Raw genomic sequence first — 26,759 nt, 5'->3', positions numbered from 1 at the left:
CATCTGGCAATCTGGACCCTAAAGGTTGTCCTAATATGTTGTTCTCTCCCATTGCACAGTTCTAAACCAGATTTTGTTCAGTTGCGACAAGAAATGTGTGCAGTTCTGAATCAGTAGCCAAAGAATACAAGGTGGGAAACAAATGTATTTGTTCAAAACTGTTATCAGGACTCTTATCATATGCAGGAATTGAGCTCAGTCTCTAAAAGTCACCTTAAAACCACCTCGGAAATATGAGGTACTTGTTGGATTTTGGCTAGCTGGTTACTCAATAAGATGCCAGTCCCCAGGTGGGACTTATGGTTCCCCTGGAATTATAGCTCATCTTCAGGCTACAGAGATCAGTTTCCCTGGAGAAAATGGGTGTTTGGAGGATAAAAAATTACAGTATTATACTCCACTGACGTCCCTCCCCACCCAAAATCCCACCCACTCCTGGCTCCACCCCTCAAATCTCCAGGTATTTCCCAGTCTAGAGCTGGCAACCCTAATAAGATTGTTTGTTGACCCAAGGGAGAACCACTGGCCTAGGATCCCACATGTATAAAGGCACAGTGTTGGTAAAAAAAAAATCCTCATTGCATGACTAGACATGCCCAAAGAATATTGCATGACCAGGCATGCCCACAGAATGTTATTGGAACACTCTACACCTGTGCTGTGTGGCTTAGGCAAGAGAATGTGAGCTAGTGTTTAAGACTTTGGGCACAAGGGTGGCCGTGATATTTCACGGGGAGGAAGGAGAGGGGAATCTTCCAGTATTACACACACATATAAAGAGAACACAAAAGTGTGCTAAACCAGAGTGCATAATGTGCCCCAATTAGAAGCACATGAGTCACATGCATACTCTGCCACAGGAGTCCTGCTGGCTCCAAAATTCCCCAACTGCCCCTGTACAATTCCAAATTTTCCTAACAAAACTCTGCTGCAATTTATTAAAAATGTAGCACTGGCTCATTCAAGCAGACCATGTGGATCGTCTCCATATAAATGACCCCGCAGTCAGATTATTTGATAACGTACGACTTAGCACAGTCAGTCCACCAGTGTTTTAATCACAAATTCCTTGTGGAACGAGATAATTTTGAGCATGCATCAGCAACAATCTTTCCCAGGTGAGGGCCCTATAATTATATTAAAATTCAGAACAAGAGACAGAGAAAGAGCCTCCTAAATAAGGTCCCTGTGCTTGTGTTCCTCCACCACAAAGTGGCCAACAGTTTAAAGGTCTGAGCATCTTATGGAGGAAATGCATTTCAAACCCATCGTTAATCATGCAAGCTGCAATGCTATCCACCCCTACTTGACACAAGGCTCCATGGAAATCAATGGTGCTTTCTTCAAACTTAACACCAATAGGCTCTCATTTGGGTCTCCAGCTCCCCACCAACTTAAAACAGGTTCTAAAGACACCAAACTGTCATGACTTTCATACAGAGCTTAGATAATTGCATTTTAAAGAGATTATTAAAATAACAGACCTTTTAGAAGTGTAAAAGTCCAATAGTTTTTAGCATAAATGTGAACTGATAGTTCCTTGTTCAAATCACAAAGCTGCATTTACCAGACAGTCTTAGACTTGCCATTTTCAATCTTCCTATCTGCTGGATCGGTAAAATTGTTTCAAAGTATTTTAGCTGACATTATAAGAAATATTGGGAAAGTTCTGCAAGCAAGGGAAGTGTTCCCTAATAACTAGGTTTGAGTCCAATAGCCCCTTAGAGGTCAGCATGATGGGAGGGGGGAAATAAGCTCTGAAAAGTCAAAGATCTCTTCATCAGAGTTCCATATCTGACAAAGGAAGTTTGGACTCTCAAAAGCTAAGCTATTTCTGGACTCCAATCTAGCTGTTTTACTGCAGACTAGAATCATAGAATTGTAGAACCATAGAGTTGGAAGGGACCTCCTGGGTCATCCAGCCCCCTGCAGAATGCAGGATATTCAAGGTTATTTATAATATCACACAGAATCACACAGAGCTGGAAGACAGCATAAAAGGTCATCCAGTCAAGCCCTCCCCCCCCCCCACACCTTCTAGGGAAGTTAAAAATCACTCACTCCTGACAGGTGCTCATCCAATCTCCTCCTAAAAACCTCCAATGAAGGAGACCACCACCAAGGCAGTCTATTCCATCTACAAACGGCCTTCACCATCAGGAAATGCTTTCTAATATAGAAGTGGAACCTTCTTTCCCATAATTTGAACCCATGGCTCCTAGTCCTTGTCTCTAAAGCTGCAGTAAACAAGTTGGCACCCCTGTTCAACATGCCTACCATGTACGTAGTTAAACACAGCTATTGTATCACCCCTTGCCCTGTTCTTCTCCAAGCAACGCATGCCCAACTCTCTCAGCTTCTCCTCCTAATGCATGAATTCCAACCCCTCAACCATCCATACTGTGTGTGTGGTTGTAGCATCAGATTTCAAACTTACCTTAATGAAATGGCAGAATTCAATTAAATTGTGTAGCACTTTGAAACCAGCAGGACAAAAAGATGACTGAGAGAAAGAAAATGACTTTCGTTTACAAGGTCCTTCCCTCTTACCTCCCATGAGGAAGAGAAGTCCTGCCACATACTGCATAAGGCCTCGGTCCCAGCAGCAGCCCAGCACCCCAATAATCCATCCAAAGAGAATGATGGCTACAGCCATGCCCATGAAACCCGCTGTCATTCTGCGCAAGTCTGTAAAAAAGAAAGAACAAGATGCACGTTCTGTGTTAGTGGTCGAGCAACTTACGGAACAGAAAAATCACACATGATATTCCAAGATTCATATACCAGTCTGTGGCTGTTGGTTCGGAAGAATAGAAGTTAAAATCCCAAATCTGATGGGATGTCCTCTAAGTTTCTAGTTAGACAGAGATCTTTATCAGAAGGGGGAATTAAAAAGGCGGCTGTTACTTAGCAAAATAAAATAACAGTTCCAACTGGATTTCTTCTACAATGGTAACTGTTTCACAGATAGATTCCAGTGGGTAGCTGTGTTGGTCTGAAGTAGCACCACAAAAATTGAATCCAATAGCACCTTTAAGATCAACAAAGATTTATTCAAGGTGTGAGCTTTCGTCTGGCAGGGGCTCATGGGAATTGTAGTCCATGGACATCTGGAGGACCGCAGGTTGACTAGACTACCCTGCCCTAGATGTCTGAACATCTCTCGCTGGTCTGCTGCTATCTTCCAGGAATTTCTCCCATTACAACTTACACAGAAATGGTAGTACTAAGGGTAAGTCTATTCAGAGTGATTCTTCCAATTGGGAAATTATTATGTGCGCAGCAGCACATCGCTGAATCAGCACCCTACAGCTATTTATGAAGAATGAGGTCAGAGAAGACTGCCTCTGCACACATTGCCTTGGAGTTGGAAGAACTCCTGCAGGTGATCTAGCCTAACTAGTCACAATCCCAATGCAGTTTGATCAGCATTTCTCAATTCTAACTAAAGACAGCCATTTAGGGGAAACTGAAGCCAGGGGGAAAGGACACTGCCCTCATAGGAATGCAGAGACAGAGCAGGTCTATGCCATGGCCCAGTCACTCACATGGAAGCTTTGTAATGGGAGAAGGAAGCAAATCGCTCTTGGTTCAGCCATCTGATTTCCAACAGGTTTGAGGGTATATTGTTATCCCCAAACAATCGGCAACAAATGCCGTGACATTCCCATGTGTATCTTCACTGGTGGACATTTTGCTTTCTGAAGGAAAAATAAAGGGGGGGGCAGTAAAGTATCCTTTCCTTGCAACTAAAAAGGTAAAGGTAAAGGTATCCCCTGTGCAAGCACCGAGTCATGTCTGACCCTTGAGGTGACGCCCTCCAGCGTTTTCATGGCAGACTCAATACGGGGTGGTTTGCCAGTGCCTTCCCCAGTCATGACCGTTTACCCCCCAGCAAACAAGCTGGGTACTCATTTTACCGACCTCGGAAGGATGGAAGGCTGAGTCAACCTTGAGCCGGCTGCTGGGATCGAACTCCCAGCCTCGTGGGCAAAGCTTTCAGACGGCTGCCTTACCACTCTGCGCCACAGGAGGCTCTTTTCCTTGCAACTACAAGAAGCTTAATGATGTCTTCATTTCCCCAGCCAACAAAATGGCTGCCTAGAGTTTCCATGGAAACAAGGGTAAAGTGAGAAACAAAATGGAGGGTCAAGGAAGACCTGGGGAGAACACTGAGGGGGAGAAAGCCAAATAGATGATATAAAGGATTACAAAGCTGCCCAATAGTCTAGAAACAATGAGGGCATATCTGGCAGCCATGGACAAAGATAAGGCAAGGGTAAAGAATGAGGCACACACACATACATTCCTGTGGTTATTCAACAAACACACAAAAAGTTCTACCTCAAAAAAAGTTTTTCTCTAAAGACTGACCATGGAGAAAGAACACAAAAAAGCAAAGGCACAACATCTGAGAAATGAACATGAGTATACATGGACTCCTTCATACAGCAATCCTTTCTTTAATTTCTCCCAAAATGGCCGACATAACATGATATCTTTAAGGTGACCAAATTTTGTGCCTTTGCACATTCAACAAGAAAGCAGGTGGTTAAGTTTTTTTATTAATTAGGTCTGGACTATTGAAATCAGCCTACTGTATATGTGCTGATGATTCTCTTTGTGTGTCACTTCTGGCTGATCAGTTTGTGACAAATAAAGACTGATTAACAGAGGACTCTGGATATATGCAGGCAAATAGGAATTTATACACGTGGTGTCCACAGTTTGCAGGCACTCTACAAGGTACATACACAGAAATTCAGGTCTCTGTCCCAAACAGCATACAATTAAAAAGTTGAAATATGGGTTACAGCAAAGGGAGGAGGAAGGAAGAGGAGAAGATAAACAGACAAAGATTCAAAACTGATGTTCTTGGCATGTCCTTCCTCCTCCCACAGAATATCATGCTGGACCAACCTGAAAATAATCATATAAAGCATTCAGATTAGTTAGTTTGATGAATGGGCTGCTGAGGAAATGCTAAAGATGGAAATATGAGATCTCCATGTTATCACCAGGCTCTGCTCAAACCTCCTGCAGACTGTGGTATTAAATACTTTAAATTAAGCATTTTCAATGACATAGTGTTATTCCAATTCTCTCTCTCTCTCTTTGCTGAAGAACATATATTAATCAGGTAAGCCCACATCAGGAGAAAAAAGGGGAGGGAAAATATAGAAAGATATTAACTACAGGAAGTGATCTTTTTTCATAGAGATTAAAAAAAAACATTTTGAAGTTTACTCTTCTATTAACATTTAAATTGAAAGCCCTGGCTTCCAAGCTCCACGTGAGAAATTTGTATTTAAATAGATGCCATTGAAAAGCGAGAGGAAACGTAAAGCAATATGGAAGGCATCTCCATTTGCTTTGAAAAGGACTCATCCAATCAATGATTGGATTTTTTTTTGTTCATAAAAGAGAGATGGAGTTAGAAGTATATTAAAATCAATGTGGAATAGCATTTAAGGAAAGGAATTACAGGAGATCATTTAATTGCCAGGGACTTAAGTGTTGATATTTGAAGACAGCATTATCCTGGGAATGAAGCCTTTGCTGTTCCTCTAAAGGAAGCAATAGTGTGTGTTGAATTAGAGATGAACCGAAGAGCACTGTCCTGCTGATGCGTATTGTGATAAATAGTATGCAACAAAAACATAAGGAAAGCCCTGACACATAGGAATGCCAGTCCCCAGGTGGGACCTGTGGATCCCCTGGAATTACAGCTTTCCAGACCATAGAGATTCTCTGGAGAGTGGACTCCATAGCATCACACTCCACTGAAGTCCCTCTCTGCCCCCAAATCCTGCCCACTGCTGGCTCAATCCCCATAGTCCCCAGGTGTTCCCCAGCCCAGAGCTGGCAACCCTCCTGAGACTTCAGGGCAATAGAGGATCAGAATGATTAATTAAGATGACTGAGGGAAGCACCTGAGCAGAGGCCAAAGTCTCCATATGCTCTACCCCCATCCCTGCACAAGTAATATATGCAGACATGGACTGCCTCTGAAAATATATGCACAGGGCCTCTGTAGCCTCCCCCCATAATATATTCAGAAATATACCTCTGGTTATTCCCTCAATGTTGACATCACTGCTGGCGCACAGTTTCAAAATTTGGTGCCATGATCAAGAAGGGCCTTTCTTGCGTTACCACCCATCTAGTCTCAGTAAGCCAGGGGGATCAGAGGGAGAATCTCCAAAAATGGTCAGAACTGATGGGTACATTCATATAGAAGGCTGTCCTTTGAAGGCATGCTGGCCCTAAGCCATACAGAGTCAAGGGACCTTAGTGGACTATAATACTATCCAAAGTAGCCAGGGGAACTGATTTATGTCATCTGGAAATAAGCTATAATTCCAGGAGATACTCAGGGCCATTTCGCACAGAGCTCAAAGTTGCTATTTGGTTGCTGTTTGCGAAATCGCTACTTCAACTAGCGAAATGTAACTAGCTGTGCCCGTAACGCACAGCTGCGGTTTTTGCGGAATTTAGCACTTTCACTTCTCGTCACTTTCGTAACCCACAGGCTTCCGGTTCTCCGTCTTTTCACTACAAAGGAGGTCCCTTTTTAGCGCTTCTGGCCTCCCGTGCCCATCAATCAAACTGCAGGCACACCTTTGACCTCGACCCTAAAGCCGGACTCGTCGGGGTTCCCTTTTTTTAAAAAAAACCCAGGAAACCCCGTAGCAACGCGTTATCGTCCAATCATTGGCGCCCTTGGAACGTGTTTTCTATTGTTTTCTATAAACCAGAGGTTGATGCATTGATATGTTTGATTGGTTAATCCCCGCCCACAGTACACGCCCACAGGTTACCTGCTTATATGCACCTGGGCAGACACGCGGTCGGCCTCACTCTTCGTTTGCGTAGCCTACTGCCCGCAGCACAGGTTAACGTTGCAATGGAGAGGATTATTTTTCAATTGTTGGCTCAGATGCTTGCGGTGGTCCAGCGTATCCATACCACCGTGCGGCATAGGAGAGCTGCTATCGAGGACTACCGAGAACGTATTGCCGGAACGATGACCACCAGTACAAGACGTTCTCTACGGGCAACCATATCAGGTTCCACCTAATAGAATTTCTTCTGAAATGCTTCCAAAACACCTTATGAATGATGGTGGGTAGGGTTTTCATCCAAGTGGAACATGGTCCTAAGCTTATTTTTTAGAGATGAAGAAGGATGTTTGAACCATGTGATCATGAAGCTTCCTATCTGCTCTCTGGTGATCTTGTTGCTGCTCTGATGGAAACCCATGAACTATGATCACTTCATGAGAGCCAGTTTGGTATAGTGGTTAGGAGTGCGGACTTCTAATCTGGCATGCCGGGTTCGATTCTGCGCTCCCCCACATGCAGCCAGCTGGGTGACCTTGGGCTCGCCACAGCACTGATAAAACTGTTCTGACTGAGCAGTGATATCAGGGCTCTCTCAGCCTCACCTACCTCACAGGGTGTCTGTTGTGGGGAGAGGAATGGGAAGCTGCTTTGAGCCTCCTTCGGGTAGAGAAAAGCGGCATATAAGAACCAACTCTTCTTCTTCTTCTTCTTCTTCTTCTTCTTCTTCTTCTTCTTCTTCTTCTTCTTCTTCTTCTTCTTCTTCTTCTTGACTGGGGTTTTCTGTGCAGCATGCTCCTCTATCAGTAGTTGGAGTAAGGCTGTGGTGTGGGGACAGAAAGTATACAACATAGAAATAGATTTGGAAAAATCTAGGCAGCCACTTCTAATCCTAAAAAGTTCTGAAGGTTTCTTGTCCTGCAAGGTCTGTGGTTTCCAGTTGTTCCCCCACAATCATGAGACTTGGCGTACTGAAGCCAAGAGTTTGAAAGAAGTGGTTGAGTTAACAGGCAAGTCCTCCACCTTGTATGTGTCTACCGCTGTTTGCCACCTTCCTAACTCAGTCAGCTTTCGGCCTGGCTGTACATATGACCCACATGGGATTTCCTCACTGGCATCTGAGAGGCTTTGTTTGCTTACATCATCTGTGTTTAAAAAGGGAAGTACAATGACAGAGTTCCGGCTTCCTTTGAGAGGTGGCATTTCCCACCTACATTTTCCTCAGCCTTAGAATCCCCTCAGATATTTGTGGTTCCGAATGGTGAAATTGTCTCCTGTGAAAGCCATACCGGGTTAACAAAAGGACACCTGTGTGTGGCACCCGCTCTAATTCCACCACACAATGGGCTTCATCTCTGTTGGAAAATCCCCCAGGGAACTCCATGTATTAATAGACATTTCCTTTCTCCGGCCCCTGCTGTCTGATTTTTCAATATCATTCTTATGAGGGGGAAAGAAAAAGGATACACACAATTTGCCGCCAAGCATCAAATTACTCACAACGTAGAGAGCTTTGGATGCCATTTCAGGAAATAGATCCCGGGGAACGGGGTCCCTCAGGGGAGCTAGTAATGGACTCTGGTGTCTTCCACCTCTAGGTCAATGATTAGAATGTAGGTCAGACTGAACGGTTTTTGCCTCTGGGATCACTGTAGAGCTCTTAATTTAACAACAGCTGAATCCAGGGTTGGACAGGCTCCGAAGGGAGGAACTGCACAGAGAATAGGGTCTCTGTGGTACCTTGAGGGCAGAACAAGAGGGTATGAGAGAGGCAGAGTGGATAAAATGCAGGAGAGGAGGATGCTGTTAGTTGCCTTGGGTTCCCATTGGAGAGAAAACTGGGGTAGAAATGAAGCAGATACAGTCTATAAATGTGCTGTCATTATGCTGTGCATAGGGTTGCCATATCCCCCTTACCAATCACTGGGGACTTCGGGGGTGGGGGAGAGGGAAAGATCCAGGTTGGGCAACTCCTGGAGATTTGAGGATGGAGCCTGGGGAGGAGAGAGACCTCAGTGGGGTACAGTGTTGTAGAGCAACCTTTCTTAACTTTTTTTACCATTGAGAAAGCCCTGAAACCTTCTTCAGTCTTCAAGAAATCCCAGAAATGGTACGATTCTGCAGAATATGGTTGGGAAGCATACCTGTGTCCATGCCTACCTGGCGTCCCTCTCCTTCTCACTCCCTCCAAGCCCATCATTGGTCATTTTGGGAGGGGGAATGGGTCAACATGACCATATATGGTAAATCACCCAATAAATGTTTAACAAATTGAAAATATATATTAAAATTAATTATCTCCCACCCTTTTGGGAAACCCTCCCAGGATCATCAAGAAACTCCAGGGCTTCACAAGCCCTGGATGAGAATGCCTCCTGTAGAGCAGGGCTAGTCAACCTGTGGGCCTCCAGATGTTCATGGACTACAATTCCCATGAGCCCCTGCCAGCAAACACCCTGCTGTAGAGTTCACCCTCCCAAGCATCCATTTTCTCCAGTGGAGCTGATCTTTGTAGTCTGAAGGTGAGCTGGAACTGGCAGGGGAGAACCCAGGTCCCTGCTGGGGGACTGGCATTTCTAGCTGCACATTTCTGCACTCTTGCCTCGCATCACTGCCAATAAAAGTGGGTAGGGACGGGAGAGCGGTGCACAGTCTAATTGGTTATCTTTGCCATGGTGAGTTCTGCCCTTTCGGACTGGCTGATTTTGTGGTTGGTGTTTGGTGTGTGTGGGGGTGAGTAGCATCCTGTAATGGGGGATTTTTTACAGGAAACAACAGCTCCTGTCATGCAAAGCTATCCCTAACTATCCTTACGCGCTCCCCATTTCTTCGAGTGGCAAGACGTTCTAAAGACAGCATGAGATGGGAGGAGAAAAAGCCCTGGAGATTTCAAGGCACTCCAGTATTGTTTGCTTCAGTTGCAAAGATCCAGGACGAGCACAGCTGGAAGCAAAGAAACTCTCCTGCAGGGCAGCACAGCAGCTCCTGCGCTGCAGTAGATCTTCGGAGAGAAACGTCCTGCACAGCAAGGGGCTCCAGCAAGAGCTGCCAACTCTGGGTTGGGAAATTCCTGAAGAACTGAGGAGTGGAGAGATCTCAGCAGGGTGTAATGCCCCATTCACCCTCAAAAACAGCCCTTTCTCCAGGGGAACTGATCTCCAGAGTCTGCCAATAATAATAATACTGTCCCACCAGGAAACTCAAAGCTGTTGTTACTTTGTTGACACACACACATGTACCTGCCCTTTCCCTCAACTTGCAAAGGTGATGGGGTCACTTCTAGCCAGCTTAGAATCATAGAGTCATAGAATCATAGAGCTGGAAGGGACCTCCTGGGTCATCTAGTCCAACCCCCTGCACTATTTATTTATTTATTATACTTATATACCGCCCTCCCCGAAGGCTCAGTGTGTTTTACAGGGAACAGAAAAAGATACAGATAATATATTATAACAACAATAACTTAACATGATCATAACAACTATGCAGGACACTCGCAACCCTATCGCTCATCCACTGTAACCTGCCACCCCCTTGAACCTTCACAGAATCAGCCTCTCCGTCAGATGGCTATCCAGCCTGTGTTTAAACATTTCCAAAGATGGAGAACCCACCACCTCCCGAGGAAGTCTGTTCCACTGAGAAACCGCTCTATCAGGAACTTCTTCCGGATGTTTAGATGGAATTTCTTTTGAATTAATTTCACCCCATTGGTTCTGGTCCGTCCCTCTGGTGCAAGAGAGAATGACTCTGCTCCATCCTCTATATGGCAGCCTTTTAAGTACTTGAAGATGGTTATCAGATCCCCTCTTAGTCATCTCCTCTCCAGGCTAAACAGACCAAGCTCCCCCAACCCTTCTTCATACGTCTTGGTCTCCAAACCCCTCACCATCTTTGTTGTGCTCGAGCTTGTCTACATCCCTCTTAAACTGTGGTGCCCAAAACTGAACACAGTACTCCAAGTGAGGCCGAACGAGAGCAGAGCTTGGTGTAGGACAGTCAGCTTGGTGTAATGGTTATGAGCGGTGACTTCTAATCTGGTGAGCTGGGTTTGATTCCCCACTCCTCTCCTCCATGCAACCAGATAGGTGACCTTGGGCCAGTCAGCGTTCTTCCAGAGCTCCCTCCGTCTCACCTACTTCACAGGGTATCTGTTGTGAGGAGTCGAAGAACAGGTGATCGTAAGCCTCTCTGAGACTCTTTTGGGTAGCAAGAAGTAGGGTTTCAAAAACCAGCTCTTCTCCTCCTTCTAAAAAAGTGTAATTGGATAGGAGTCACACAGTGAATTCCCAGCTGAGGGAGGATTTGAACCATGCTCTCCATAGCTTGAATCTAACACGAACCACCACACCACACAGGTGGCCTTCTCAAACCACTGTCCCTTTGCTTACTGCAGCTGGGGCATTATTATTTCTTCTTCACCATCTTCCTAGTTGATCAGCTCTTTCAGTGCATTTGACTTGCCCACATTTTTAAGATTGTTACAGTCCTTCCAGCAGTGGATTCTTTGTTGTGTCTGTAGACCTGCTGAGGACTTGGCTTGCGGTCCAAGGCAGGATCGGAACTCTGCAATCGCGGTAGCCAATACACAGCTAGAGCCCTACTGCAGGATCCAATCAGTCTAAACCGAAACTATAGCATGCACTGGCAGGAAGATCCCTTTGTTTGTGCATGTCTACAAGTTGGGGATCTGGTGGGAGTTCTTTGGTTCAGTTTGCTCTCTCTTGTATGATGCTGGAGTCCTAATAAAGAGATTAATAAAGAGCGGAAGAGAACTTGACTCATGGGCTGACTGGGGTGGGGGGTGGGGGTGGGGGGTGGGAGATTAGAATTCTTTATAGGGATAAATCGCCATCTGATTAACCGTAATGTAAGGGGTTAATTTAAGAGCCTCTTGTGGCCCAGGGTGGTAAGGCAGCAGACATGCTGTCTGAATCTCTGACCATGAGGCTGGGAGTTCGATCTCAGCAGCTGGCTCAAAGTTGACTCAGCCTTCCATCCTTCCGAGGTCGGTAAAATGAGTACCCAGATTGCCGACCCGAGGTCGGTAAAATGAGTACCCGGTAATGACCGGGGAAGGCACTGGCAAACCACCCCGTATTGAGTCTGCCATGAAAACGCTAGAGGGCGTCACCCCAAGGGTCAGACAGGACTCGGTGCTTGCACAGGGGATACCTTTACCTTTTAAGGGGTGTTTTAGGGGGTTTTATGGTATTTTATTGTATTTTATCATTGTTGTGAACCGCCGTGAATGTGGCGCAAGTCAAATGCACTTAAAATGTGGGCAAGTCAAATGCACTGAAAGAGCTGATCAACTAGGAAGATGGTGAAGAAGAAATAATAATGGAGAGCAGCAGTACAAAAATTAAAAATTTAAATAAATAAATTGTTTCTTGTATCTGGGTTCTCCCGAACCCATGGATTTAACATCTTAATTACCCAGAACCGCCCAATGGAGGTGCTGTTCTTTTAGGAACCCTGTGCCCGAAGAACTGTAGCACCGGCCACCCTCTCTCTTTTTATTATTATTATTTATTATTTATTCAATTTATATCCCGCCACTCCCCGGAGGCTCGTGGCGGTCACAAATCCAATGTACAATACACAGTACAATACATAAAATCCCCCAATAAAATCACCCTTAAAACTAAGAACTAAAACCGCATTAACCATAATTCAAGACATACTGCGGTGAAAAAATCATAAAAATCCCTATTATCCCCCCTCTAGGGGGGGACATGGGGAAACAATTGTAAGCCGCCAACAGAATGGCCCAGAATGGTCCCCTTAATGTCAGTAAACAGACCTTCCTTAGTGAGGAAGATGGAAATTGACCAATTTGAGCCCATTTATTTCTGCTTTCTGCACATCAGTTCCTCTTGCTGATAGAGCAGCTCCTTTCCCTTTCTGCATGCAGGCATGCAGGATTACGGGAGGAAACGTCACTCGCCTCTTCTATACCGTCTTTCACTTGGGGGCCGGCTGGTTGCTATGCAAACGGCAGCCTTCCCTGAATGTATAGGTGTCAAGAAAAGAAACACGGGGAGAAACAGGTGCCAAGGAAATGGATTTCCCTTTGCCCTCCGCCACTCCCTATCTCCAAAACCCAATCATTTCCCTGTTAATAAACCCCCGGAGCACCGCATGACGCTCACCTTTTTGCAATCAAATGTCAATGCCATTTTGATCATTCCAAGTCAGGGGCTGCCAAAAAGCAGAAGGAACATAAAAACTGTAGCTTGATAAATGCTGGGATGACAGCCAAAGCAGTGATGGGGGAAGGGAGTCAGGAGGAGAGACACAACCACCCAAACCAACAGTGTGTGTGTGGGGGGGGGGGGGAGCAGAGACTCGCAGCACAGATGTTGCAGGTGGGGAAAGCTGAAAATAATGGCTTATCCTACACTGCCAGAGGAGCCTCAGCAAACGCCCTCGGCTGCCGATTAGTCTAGCCTGAGATGCTCTTCCCACGTATATAGTAGTGCGGGGGCAGCAAATCTATTTGGGGGAAAAGAAGCAGGACCTTTGACAGTACCTTAAAAACTAGCAACGTTTTATTCTAGCACGGACTTCTGTGACTTTGAGTCCACTTCGTCTTATCCACAAGACGGATTTTTGCCTGGCACATACACACACGCACACAAATACACACACATGCATGCATGCAAACACCTTGTCTGAAATGTTAAATAATTGCACCAAAAGCTGTAATTGGTATGGTCCCATGACCTTTGACTTGGCTGTCTCGCTTTGCTTTTCGGGGAGGGGCCATGGCTCAGTGGTAGAGCGTTTGCTTTGCTTGCAGAAAGTCCCAGGTTCAGTCCGTGGCATCTCCACTTAAAAGGATCTCTGCCTGAAGCCCTGGAGAAATGCTGCTAGTCTGAGTGGTCAATATTGATCTTGTTGGGCCAATATAATATAGCTTCAAGCGTTCTGCTTATAATCTCACATACATACACGTGCATATTATAAATACATGCTAGAACTTTATAAATCGATTTTGTTGGTTGACACAAAAAATTGGCTAAAGTCTCATGTGACTCCTATACATGGCATCAGACAGTCCCTCTGGAATTTTTACAAGAATGGGGTGTGGGGGGGGGGTAGCATGCACACAACCCATGCAACCCTTTGCTTTGGAGTCATGCACTGAGCATCAAACTGTGTATCTATTCCTCTCCAAGGACAACACAGATTCATTGCTGCATGGCCAAATATTCCCACTAAAGGACACCTCTCCAAAACCTGAATGTATAATTCTCCTCTCAAACAGAGGTGGGGTTGCCAGCTTGGCTTAAGTCATTTCTGGAGATTTGGAGGGGGTGCCTGGGGAGGGCGGGGAACAGCATGGGGCCATAATACAGTTGGCACTCCAAAACTGCCACTTCCTCCACGGGCATAGGATTGGTGTCCGGAGGTCTCAAGGAAAATTCTCCAGGCTTCAAGAATTTCAAGATCATTTTTTCTGGAACAAAACTCTTAGCATGTAAGCGCAGCATTTCCCTACTGCTACCTGCTGGTAATGCAACTCGAAGATCACAGGTAAGGCAACTTTGAGTTCTTTACCCTGTGATCTACAGGTACTACCTTTTAAGAAACTACAGCTCAGAGCAGACATTCAAAGTAAACTGGAGGCTGACAACCAGCCATCCCACAGGTTATTTAAACCCCATATCTGAATTCTAGTCTTCCCATCTTTGTAGCTCTTGAACGGCCTCTTTACATGTTCCGAATGCCTTGTGTTTGTTGAGCAGTGACAAGGGCCTTTGAAGCAGAGACTGAATGGGATTTTTTTTTTACCTCCCAGACTCCCATGTGAGCCTTTTCTCCTTGCAAAGGGGGTGCGCTGGCAGGATCAATGGATGCCTTCTCCTTTGCATCCCCCCCCCCTTTTCCTTGCAGCATCGCAATAAGTTGCTATTAGCTCTGTTTGCAAAATCGCCTTGTTGATGCGACTTCATGCAAGTTTTGCAACACAGCCACCCCGGGGCAGCTCTGCAGGGCACCTTAAGGAGGAGAAGGCAGCTGCCGTTTCTGCCTGTGGACCCCACTCATGAGGATAAAAGGGCACCGGTGAGCTTAAGGTTGGTTACCAACTCTGGGCTTGGAAATACGAGGAGATCTGAGGATAGAGCATGGACAAGCGGGATCTAGGGATGGGAAGGACATTGATGGGGTAGAATGCCATCCAGCCCATCTTCTGTCTCAGCCTCACCCACCTCACAGGGTGTCTGTTGTGGGGAGAGGAAAGGGAAGGCGAATGTAAGCCGCTTTGAGACTCCTTCGGGTAGAGAAAAGCGGCATATAAGAACCAACTCTCCTTGTTCTTCTAAAAACAGCCATTTTCTCTAGGAGAAGTGGAATCCATGTTTTGAACAAGCAAACAATAAGTGGTTGATGTAGCTTGGAGACGGGCTGGAATTCCAGGAGGTCACTTGGAGATTGGCAGCCCCATCTGAGTCTGAAAACTGCCCTTAAATGTCTGCTTCAGAGTCGTTCAGACTTCTTGTGGTGCTGCTCATCAAATGCCCAAGGGTCCCTGGACCCCGCTTGTGTGCCCCACAGACATGCATCAGGAATGGGGAAGCCCAAACGGGCTTGGAGCCATCTTTCCATGTTGAAACCCATGGCCCATGGCCAAAGAGTGGTTCCGTGGAACTGGTGGACACATTAAAATAACTCTTTGCATGGATTCTGGACTGATTCTGCACTTACTTTGTTTTTTTCATTGTGGATCCTGCTGAATTTAGATCAATTTGAACCCGGGCCTTCCTCCTTCCTATCCCCCCTCCCCAAATTGAAATAGAAATTGTTGCACTTGATTGGGAAAGCTCAGAGCTGGGAGGGGGGCCAAGCACAGTAGGAGTGTCTTTCCTTTCTTGAAGTGGGGGGGAGGGGGAGAGGATTGGAGATAGCAGAGGAGGGAAAATAAATCCAAGAGGCAAATCTCTGCTGAAAGAAGTTAAGGCTTCTGGAGCGCAGTCACTTTAAGACAAGCCTTGCAACCGGGAACCTGGAAGTCTTTGAACTGACACCCTGGCCAATCAGGGAAGACTGCTTTGCTACAGCGTTGGAGGCACGAGGCAGGAAGTTAATTCGCAAAAAGTAGAGATCTGCACATTTACGGATGTTGATTTTTCAAATATTGAAGGTTATATCCATTTCTGGATATTGCGGGGGAAAGGTAGAGTCACTCCAGATCAATCATGCATGTTGCAGAGGGGAAATTTAAAGTGCCTAAAATCAAAGTGGAAATTGAATTTCGTGTAGATAGCAGTGATTTATTTGAGCTGGGCGTGGGTAAAAAGCCCCATGCAGACTACAACCTGGTGGTTGTGTTGGTCTGAAGCATTAGGACAAAGTCTGAGTCCGCCGGGACTTTTAAGCCCAACAAAGTTTAATTCTGGGTATAAACTTTTTTGAGGACACACACTTTTTCAGATGCATTCCTCTTTGGAAGGAGTGTGCAGGCACACAAAACCCAGAATTAAACTTTGTTGCTCTTAAAGGTGCCATTGGACTCAGACTTAGTTTGAATTCTTAGAGTTGTTTTTGTCTGGGCTTCTTCATTACGCAGTACACGATAGGCAAATGTCTCCACCCGAGCAAATCCATCTTACAATCATGTTTTCATTGTGCCTGCATCACTCTGGCTTTCTCTGATGCGTTGAGACACTTGCTTCCTTCCGAAAACAAAATGATGGGATCTGACTTGGCATGCGGTTTTAACTGATCTCGGAAGCTAAGCAAGGTGGCACCGAGCAGGTAGTGTCCCCATGCAGAACCCAAACGTCATTGCGTAGGACACACCAGGCTGCCTCCCAAGCTTAGCTTTAGAAGTGACAAAAAAGGAGGAAGAAGATGAACCACAAAGATGCTTCCCGCTTTACTTTAAAAAGACAAGGGTACACTTTTGGACATTCTCATGTCCCAAGATGCACAGAATGTGAAGCTGCCAGGTCCATGCATCTCTAGTTTGCAAGAGGAGTGGCATAGATTCTCAGCTCTGCTTCCAGAAAGAGTGGACCTGACACACCCATGAGGGATGTCCCATTCTCCTCTCCTCTGCTGGTACCTGTAGCCTCCACTGTGAGAATCCTCTCTCTCACAGGCCAAGTGATACAAGGCTAGAGTTGGAGCAGAACTCACACCAGGCGTTCTTTCCACTTCAGAAAACAGCCCCCCCCAGCCCATTAGCTGAATAACAGTGGCGGGGCAGCAGAAGGCTTAGACCTTAAACCATATCCTGAGTGCTTTCTGCTCTTAGCCTCCTCATCACTGCCAGCTGGATGATCAGGCGGAAGGGGGCTGGTGGAGTGTAGATGGCAGGGACACATGTTTAGCATGCTTTCTGCTCCAAATCCAGGACCTCCCCCCATCACCCAGCTTGAGGATGAGAGGTCTGGAACAGGAAGTTCATAAGACCCAGTGTCTACTCCAAACCACCTGCTCCTACTCACCACTGACCAGTTCCTGCCAGGTTGTGATTGAGATCTTGCAGCATTCTTAAGATCTCATTATAAGAAAATTGCCCTTATCTGTACATGGCCCCATTGCACTGATTTTTTTGACCTATACTCTGGGCCCTTGTCCAGAATTAGATATAAAGGTATAGGCTCAATCTGAGAACCAAGTTTTGCACCCATTCAGGAAACATCAACAAAAACTGTGTAAGATTTAAAAAGGCAATTCTGAGGCTAGCTGTGGCCACCTTTGCCAAGACAGCCGCTTCAAGGAAGCACTCACTATCATGAGGATCACGGATGTGCATTCGTTTCGCCCAGATGATCACAGGGTTTTCCCCGTGTAAAGCCGATGGGTGGCACATTGATTCTAGCAGTTCTCGGTTCAATGAGTACTTCCTACATTACATCTAAAGCAGTGAAATGTGAGAAGCATGCACGACTTTCTCCTTTCTACATTATGTGCAAGCTGGGCCTCAGTCACTCTCTCACCTGCCATGCCCTCTTCTGTTGTGTCCCACAGCTCTGGAAATCATCACTTCTACCCAGCACTGCATGCTGACATTCTTTAAAGGAAACAATCACAACTACAATTCAGTATCAAAAGACAGATGCTGCTGGATCAGATCTGTGGTTCAACTGGTCCACTGTCTTGTATTGCACAATGGCCAACCAACTGTCCCGGAGGACCAACAAAAAAAGCTCCAAAACCAAGGCCTCCCCCGATGTTTCCTCTCAGCATTAGAGTTCTGAGGTTAACTGCATCTGGATATGGAGGCTCCATAGAAGTAACTGAGACAATATTTGCACGTGCCGGAGAAGGAAGTGGTAAATATCTTGGAGTGGCAGAACAGAGTACACCACTACAGATTGTATGTGGTGGGTTCCATCCTTATCCATGGTTCCTCTATATATTTGTGAAACAGCTTGGTGGGTGGGACATGTCCGCTGTCCAAGTTGGATTGGCCCTGCCCCTGCAGCTCCCGCCCTCCATCCCTGGACTCTAGCATCTTTGCTCTCAGATACGCTCCAGTGCCTGGAGCCAGCTCCAGGTAAGGGGAGAGGGCCCTGGGCAAAGGGTCGTGGTGGAGGACTTGCTAATGAGGATCTCTGGGCCTGCTAAGCAGAGCCTGCTAACGAGGGTCTCCTGGCCTGCTGACTGCCCGCTAAGGAGCTCTGTCCTGGGCCTGCTAATGAGCTGGCCAGCCCCCACCCGCCCCATTTGATCTGGCTGCGAGCTGCGGCCCAAAGCCACCTTAATCTGCCTGGCTTGAGGCCAGGGTAGGGGACCCTTTCAAGGCCCGTTCTTAGGATCTTAAATAATCCTTCACAGGAAAAGAAACAACAACCCCTCTTCCAAATAGCTATCTAGCACAGCAGGAAGGAATGATTCTACCCCCCCCCCTTCCTTTGCTAAGTTTACTAGTCTCATTTGCACAGGGAGTTTTTAATAGAAGAGAGCATTCTAAAAGGTGAGCCTAATTCTTCTGCCAGTAAATCATGTCTTAATTAGGCCTAAGACCAAATATAGCACAAGGCCAGGTCAACTCAAGATTTAAATTAATCCATGGACAATGGATTGGTCAATGGCCACCAGTGAAGATCCTGGCAATTCTTCCACCCCCCCCCCCAGCCCTGACATTGAGAGTGCTACTCTTCTTAGAACACAGGTTGCATTTAGTCACCATGGCTAACAAGTGAAGCTGGATCTGTCCTGCACAAATTAGTCCAACTCCACAGTTGGTCAATGATCGTACCCTTGAAGTAGATTCTCCGGCTTCACCTCAGGCAATTAGACCCTCAGACTGATGGTGCTCTGCCTGAGGGAGTTTCAATTGGCTGAGGGGGTTTCAATTCTCAGCTGCATCCGGATCTGAATCTGCATAGCCCCGCTTGGAAAGGGAACTCAGGACGGAACATTATGCTTGAACGAAATTGTTGTGGCAAAGAACAATGATGGATAAACGCAGCCCCACTGTGACGAAAACTAGCTTATGATTGCCGGTGGAGAAATGCGCTTAACCAGTTTTGCATTCAGATTGCTCGACGAGGGATTAGCAGAGAAAAATCTCATCAAGGAAAAGGCACTGCAGTTAGCAGAGCACACAGACTTTGCATGCTGAAGGCCCCAGGTTTGGTTCCTGGCATCTCCATTTGAAAGGTCTTAGGAGCAGGGCTGTAGAATACCTCTGAGAACCTCTGAGCTCCATGGAATGTCCATCTGACTCAGGATAAAACAGTCTTAAGCCTGAGAGTCCGGAGCATCTGTGCCCTGGGTCCGCATGCCTGACTCTGCACTTACCCGGAGAAGCAAGGAATCCCTTGGGAAGCAGCCCCATCAAGGGTTTCCAAGCTCCATAAGGGACATGGAGATCTCCTGGTAGTATAATTGATCTCCACAATCTAGAGAGATCAGTCCCCTTGAAGGAAGTGGCAGACTGTATGGTGGACACTATGACCCTTACACAAACTCTGCCATCCCTAGGCTCCATCCCCCAAATCACCAGGTACATCCCAACTCATGACTGGCAACCCAAGCCAGAGCTTAGAGCCCAAGCCGCACCCCATTGGAGTTCACCCTGAAGATCCCCAACCAGGAGGAATGAAGCCAGCCAACATGGACATGCCATTCATCTGAACAACTGACACCCCCCCTCCCCAGGTTTAGTGCCACATTGGATGTTCTCAGCTCCCTGTGGTCCACACGACATGGGGGAGGGGCCCCTGGCAGCAGACTGGTCTGGGAACCCTCACAGCCACAGCCTATGCAAGCCACAAGCATGGTGAGGTGAGGGAAGGGGAGCTGAAGTGACATCATGGGATTTGCACAACATTGAGAAGAAGAGGAACTGTGTTTTATGCCCTGCTTCTCACTCCCTGAAGGAGACCCAAAGGAGCGTACAAACGCCTTTCCCTTCCTCTCCCCACAACAGACACCCTGTGAGGTATGGAGGAACGTAGAAGACCTGTCAGCCAGAAAACCAGTGAGACGAAGACGGATTCAAGCTGATGGCGGCATCAAATAAAGGACGTTTATTCCATACCATCTCTGTCACAAAACAAGCCCTGAGGCAGATTGCTCGCTATTGAAATTTATCCGTGACTCTGCATGTGTGTTTTTTTCTAATCTAGAATAGCCAGAAGAATGAGTCTACAAATATCCAATCCATGTATGCGTTAACACCTTCAATGTGATTCAGGAGCCAGCAGCTACTGCCTACAAATTGGCCCCCACTTTCCTCTACCAGAAGGAGTCTCAAAGCCGCTTACAAACACCTTTCCTTTCCTCTCCCCACAACAGACACCCTGTGAAGTGGGACAAAGGGCGTTCTGAGAGAACTCTGACCAGCCCAGCTGGCTGCAGGTGGAGGGCTGGGGAATCAATCCTGGTTCTCCAGATTACAGGCTGCCATTCTCTGCCACTACACAATGCTGCCTCTTGAGGCAACCACTACCCCACACAATCTCCTGCTGGCTGCTAGCCATGGGCTGGCAACCTAAGTGAAGACCGCTACCTGGGCAGACCAGTGCCAGATTCAAGGCCGTCTGCATGAGCGGTGTCACAGTGCTGCAAAGCTGTCATAAAGCAGCCACTGAAGCTACAGCCGAGCATGTGGGACATCATAAAAAAGGGCATTAGGGAGCCTGGACTGGCCACTGTTCTCTGTTGGGCATAATCACGTGGAGAAGCAGCACGAGTCCTGTTTGCTGTACTTCCCAATTCCTTTCTGAGGGCAAGACTGGCAGTTGACATCCCATGCTCCTACCTATGCGCCCTGAGCGCTCCGATGCAGGTGGACGAGGGTGAAATGAGCGCCACAGGACTAGCTGGGGAAAGCGCTCCTCCGACTGACACCCCTGTGTCCTTTGCAGGGGTGGGGGGCCGCGCAACACGGATAAACCAGTGGATGCAAAATGAGCCAGGGCCCAGTTTAGCGACATAAAAATGCAGAGTGTTAATTAAGGGACTTGTGATTTGCCAATGAAAGCACAGCAGGGCATCTCACAGCCCGATCAAAGGCTCAACTTTCTGATGGGATCTTAAGTGCACGAGCCATGAAATTGCTTTTCAAAAAGAGAGAGAGAGAGAGAGAGGAGAGAGGGAAAAAGAAAAGAACGCACAGCACAATGATGGAGAGGGAAGCACGCCTGGGAACAGCCTCCTTGGAATACAACTGCAGTGTGTGTTTGCGTGTGTGTGTGTTTGCGTGTGTGTGTTGGCCTCAAAAGATTGCTGGAGCTGAGATGGGACTCATCAACACCTCACCTCATGAATATGAAGCATCCTTACTCCTGTCCTTGAGAATAACGGGAAGGAGGCTGACGGGCTCTGCCCCCCTAAGCAGAGTCACACCCTTTTTGCCCCATTGGCGTCCATGGGCTTTGAACCTATGAAGGTGTCTTATGCTGAGTCAGACCGATGCTCCATCAGGGTCAGCAGTGTCTCCTCGGACTGGCAACAGCCCTCCAAAGTCTTAGAGGTCTTTTGCATTATCTGCTGCCAGATCCTTTAACTGGAGATGTAAAGGATTGAACCTGGGACCTTCTGCATTGCATGGAGAGCCAGCTTGGTGTAGAGGGGTGGTCTCTAATTTGGAGAGTTGGGTTTGATTCCCCACTCCTCTACATGCAGCCAGTTGGGTGATCTTGGGCCAGTCACAGTTCTCTCAGAACTCTCTCAGCTCCACCCCACCTACCTCATCAGGGGTCTGTTGTGGGGAGAGGAAGGGTAGGCTATTGTAATTGTAGGACTGAGATTTCTTTGGGCAGTGAAAAGTGAGGTAGAACAAAAGTGGTCTGCTGCTGCTGATGCTCTTCTTCTTCTTCTTCTTCTTCTTCTTCTTCTTCTTCTTCTTCTTCTTCTTCTTCTTCTTCTTCTTCTTCTTCTTCTTCTTCTCTGAGCCATGGCTTCCCCAGGAAGTGTAAGATTATTTTTCAGATGGCACTGAATGGATTCTGTACACAGAAATAAAACTTCATTTTATGCAGGGTGGGAATCTTGCCAGACTGTTTGGGCTGCAACCTTGAGATGTTCTGGTTTTTCTCAGAATTCTCAATGAGATGCTGTCTCCAAAACCCGAGCAACAAAGCCAGTGTTCTAGATCGAATCAAACCTGAACTCTCCCTAGAAACTAAATTGACTAAACTGAAGCTATCGTTATTTGGGTACTTTATGAAAAGACTGGCAAAGTTAATAAGGCCTGGGGGAAAGGAAGGCAGCGGGGGAAAAGGACGATCCAACATTAGATGGGTTGACTTGATCAAAGAGGTCACAGGGAAGATCTGACCAAGGCTGTTAATGATAGGATGTTTTGGAGGACTAATTCATAGAGTTGCCATAAGTCAACTTGATTGCACTTAATACACACACACAAATAAATGTATGCTCCCCCTAGCTGCTTCTACTGCCATCTGTTCCTCTTTCTGGATGCAACTGATCTGGTCATGACTGTCCACATGACAATAATTGCAGGGCTCACCCAAAATCTGCTGCATCAGCTGGTCAAAAACTCTTCAGATGGTGCATGTATATAATGCATAAGTAACTCATGGAACTCTCTACCATAGGATGTATCGATGGCCTAATGGGATTGAACAAATACCTCATTGAGGGCACGGCATGCATGCTCACCAGCATTCTTTAGAGTTCCCTACTCTTATGCTATTCTGAGCTATTTAGAATACCTAACGATCCCTCAAAAGAGCATTTACACTCGCCCGGTTAAATTCTTTCTCCTCAGCAGTACTGGAAGGCCAATTTTCAGGCATAGTGTATTTGAAGTTTGTCAGTGTGGATCTGGTCAACTTGATTCTTTAGAACACATCCATTGGAGTATGAAAGTTGGCCTGATTTGAGAAGATATTTGTCCTCCTTCTTAAGAGGTTACTTGAATTGATCCTCTCCAAAAAAAATTGTCTCTTTCATTGTAGACGAGGATCGGAAAACTTCCTTACCAGTTGCTAAATATTTAGCTGTGGCCATTGCCTCCAATAGGGTTGGATTTTAATCTGTTCAAGATCGTTGAGTGAAAAGAACAGCAAGATAAGAAGAATGTATCGATAGCCAGTAGTTTACAAGTTTTAAAAGAAGATCAGACACATTCATGGAAGATAAATAGTTCAATGACTCTTTGACTATGATGGCAGTATTGCTCATAGGCATCATTCCTCTGAATACGAATTTTCGGGAGCAATTCTGGAGATGTGGGTTTGGCTTCCATGTTCTACATGTGCACTTTGGGGAGTCATTTGATAGACCACTGGAGGAAACAAGATGCTGGACTAGATGGACCATTGGTCTGATATAGTAGGGTTCATTCAGTGCCATTGTAGTAAGCAGAAGTCAATGGCCTTATTGTTGTTGTTATGTGCGAAGTCGTGTCCGACCCATCGCGACCCCATGGACAATGATCCTCCAGGCCTTCCTGTCCTCTACCATTCCCCGGAGTCCATTTAAGTTTGCACCTACTGCTTCAGTGACTCCATCCATCCACCTCATTCTCTGTCGTCCCCTTCTTCTTTTGCCCTCGATCTCTCCCAGCATTAGGCTCTTCTCCAGGGAGTCCTTCCTTCTCATGAGGTGGCCAAAATATTTGAGTTTCATCTTCAGGATCTGGCCTTCTAAAGAGCAGTCAGGGCTGATCTCCTCGAGGACTGACCGGTTTGTTCGCCTTGCAGTCCAAGGGACTCGCAAGAGTCTTCTCCAGCACCAGAGTTCAAAAGCCTCAATTCTTTGACGCTCGGCCTTCCTTATGGTCCAACTTTCGCAGCCATACATTGCAACTGGGAAGACCATAGCCTTGACTAAACGCACTTTTGTTGGCAGGGTAATGTCTCTGCTTTTTAGGATACTGTCTAGATTTGCCATAGCTTTCCTCCCCAGGAGCAAGCGTCTTTTAATTTCTTTGCTGCAGTCCCCATCTGCAGTGATCTTGGAGCCCAGGAAAATAAAATCTGTCACTATCTCCATTTCTTCCCCTTCTATTTGCCAGGAATTGAGAGGGCCGGATGCCATGATCTTTGTTTTCTTGATGGCCTTAGAAGGATCTAACTCTGCCTAGGATGGCACTGCCATATCATATTTACTTTTTTAATCTAGTCCTCAACGTGGACATGCTTACATCAATGCCCAAAATCACAACCAATTTAGGGCAATCCCAGCAAAGGGCTTTCAAAATAAGTGAGAAGCAGAGGTGGTTTGCTGCTCTTCCTCTACAGAGGCTTCCTTGGTGATTTCCCATCCCATCTGCTGAGTTTCTGAGAGCTGATGAGATTGGGATACATCATGATACTTCCCCTCCCCCTCGACCTGGAACCAGTTGCTTAAACCTTCCCTTAATCCAAACGATTTATCCCATCTGTATCTTCCCTGCCCTCTTTCTCATTCATTCATTCATTCATTCATTCATTCATTCATTCATTCATTCATTCATTTCCCGCCACTCCCCAAAGACTCGTGGTGGGTTACAAGTGTCAGATAAAATATTTTAAAAACCCATTAAATCCCCTGATATTAATACCATAAAATATCAACTGTATAGAATAAAGATATGGCGGAAACATCGTCCCATCCCTAACATTCCCAGTAATACCTCTGGAGGGGGAAGAGAAGGGTGAGGAAGGGACAGATGGAACCCACAGGCTGCCGCTCCTATAGGCGGGCCATGATCGACCTTGCTGCCCAGCCTCAACCATAGACCTGGCGGAAGAGCTCTGTTTTGCAGGCCCTGCGGAATGCTGAAAGCATTCTCTTGACCCCCTTTGCTTCCTACCACGCCAAAGGAAAGCCGCCTGCTTGATGGCCTTCCACATTTAACATGAGATCCCCACTTGGCTCTGCTCTTCCCCCTCTAGAACGGTCTTCTTCCAGTAGCTTAGCAACAATGCGTGCCAAGCAAGTCAGATTCCATTTTTTATTGACATCATCCATCCTGGAAGCTGGTGCATGAAATAGAAAATAAACAAACAGACAAACATTTGAATTCCAAGCCCCATTTACGGAAAGCAGTGCGCCAAATAAGGGGGGAAGAAGGCCCCCAAACCGTACAGAAATTGATACGGCTTTCAAGCATAGCTAACGGCGTGCGGCACGGAAGGCCTCCGAGACTTTTAAAAGTCACAGTGTGAAACAAAACACACAAATCTGGTTCAAGCCAGCTGCGGAATGTCATCATATTTATGTTGTTTTGTATTACTGCATCTAGTTCTTAAGAAAAAAAAATCTCAGCAGAAATAGGGAATGGTTGAGTCAGCGGAGAAAAGTTTCCATTCTGGGCCATTTGCAGCATGTGAGTATTCCACCCCCCCCCTTTTAATGCACAAACTAGGTTGCAAAGAGAAGATGGTTAAAGGGCACTTTCAGACATTATGTTTTGAGGTGGACATTTAAGTGTCTTTCCCATATAACCCCCAAAGTCTATTAAGATTAAGCCAGGAGAATTTGCTTAGGGTTACCGGCTCCAGGGAAATTAAACTGGCCTCAACCAGAGCCAGGGCCTTTTTGGACGTGGCCCCAGCCTGATGGACCAGAGCCCTCAAATGGTTCTGTAGGTCTTATAAAACAGAGCGGTTTCTCAGTGGAACAGGCTTCCTTGGGAGGTGGTGGGTTCTCCATCTTTGGAAATTGTTAAACAGAGGCTGCGTAGCCATCTGAAGGAGAGGCCGATTCTGTGAAGGCAAAGGGGTGGCAGGTTGCAGTGGACGAGTGATAGGGTTGTGAGTGTCTTGCATAATGCAGGGGGTTGGACTAGATGACCCAGGAGGTCCCTTCCAACTCTAGGACTGTAGGATTCCAGAGCTGTTCCACCAGGCCTATGGAAAGGTCCAATAAACACCAATGAACAAAACCAGCATCTCTATCGAAACCTCATTCACTGCACCTGGGGCGAATAACATTTCTCTGCTCTTCCCCTCCTGCCACTAGAAGATTAGAAATAATGCACGGGAGGGCAGAGCTGTTTCAGCTGTTAACCCTTTTAATTATTTATTATAGACTTTACTTAAAAACATTTATCTGTCATATAATACTAATCCTAATAAAGAAATTAAGCATATACCTAAAATTGCCAAGTGCTTGAGCCGAGATCGGTGTTGGTTCCACGTGGGGAAAGGGAAGCGGGTTTGTGCTCTCCAGACCCGCCCTGGCTGCTCTGGTGTGCAGAGAAATATCTGTGGGGATCTCTACTGGCACACAACTGAACGTGCTGCAAATTTCTCAGGGATCAGGTTCAATAGTAGAACTTATCATGGCAGTAACAATCACTGAACTGACCAATGAGGTCCATTTACAGTGTTTGCAGAACTGGGCATGCTTCAAAACTCTGCTGAGTCAAGCAGCTTCACAGCTGTTAACGTTGCCAAAGGCTCATTATAGATAGTTTTTTTTTGGGGGGGGGGTGCGGGGGCTTATATGCAGGATTTATTTGTGACTGATCGCAATGACCTGTGCTTGAAA

General features: G+C 46.4%; 1 protein-coding gene across 1 annotated transcript in view; it reads right to left on the bottom strand.

The window, feature by feature from the left end:
* The window catches only part of TMEM178B (transmembrane protein 178B), a 304,193-nt gene that overhangs the window by 30,402 nt on the left and 247,032 nt on the right, over positions 1-26,759 (bottom strand). The window contains exon 3 of the mRNA XM_077339863.1: positions 2,551-2,688. Within this exon, the coding sequence (XP_077195978.1) occupies positions 2,551-2,688 (138 nt within the window). The remainder of the gene's footprint in view (positions 1-2,550; positions 2,689-26,759) is intronic.

Source organism: Paroedura picta, chromosome 5 (genome assembly GCF_049243985.1).
Source record: "Paroedura picta isolate Pp20150507F chromosome 5, Ppicta_v3.0, whole genome shotgun sequence".
Lineage (NCBI taxonomy): Eukaryota > Metazoa > Chordata > Lepidosauria > Squamata > Gekkonidae > Paroedura > Paroedura picta.
This window is presented reverse-complemented; position numbering and strand designations above follow the sequence as displayed.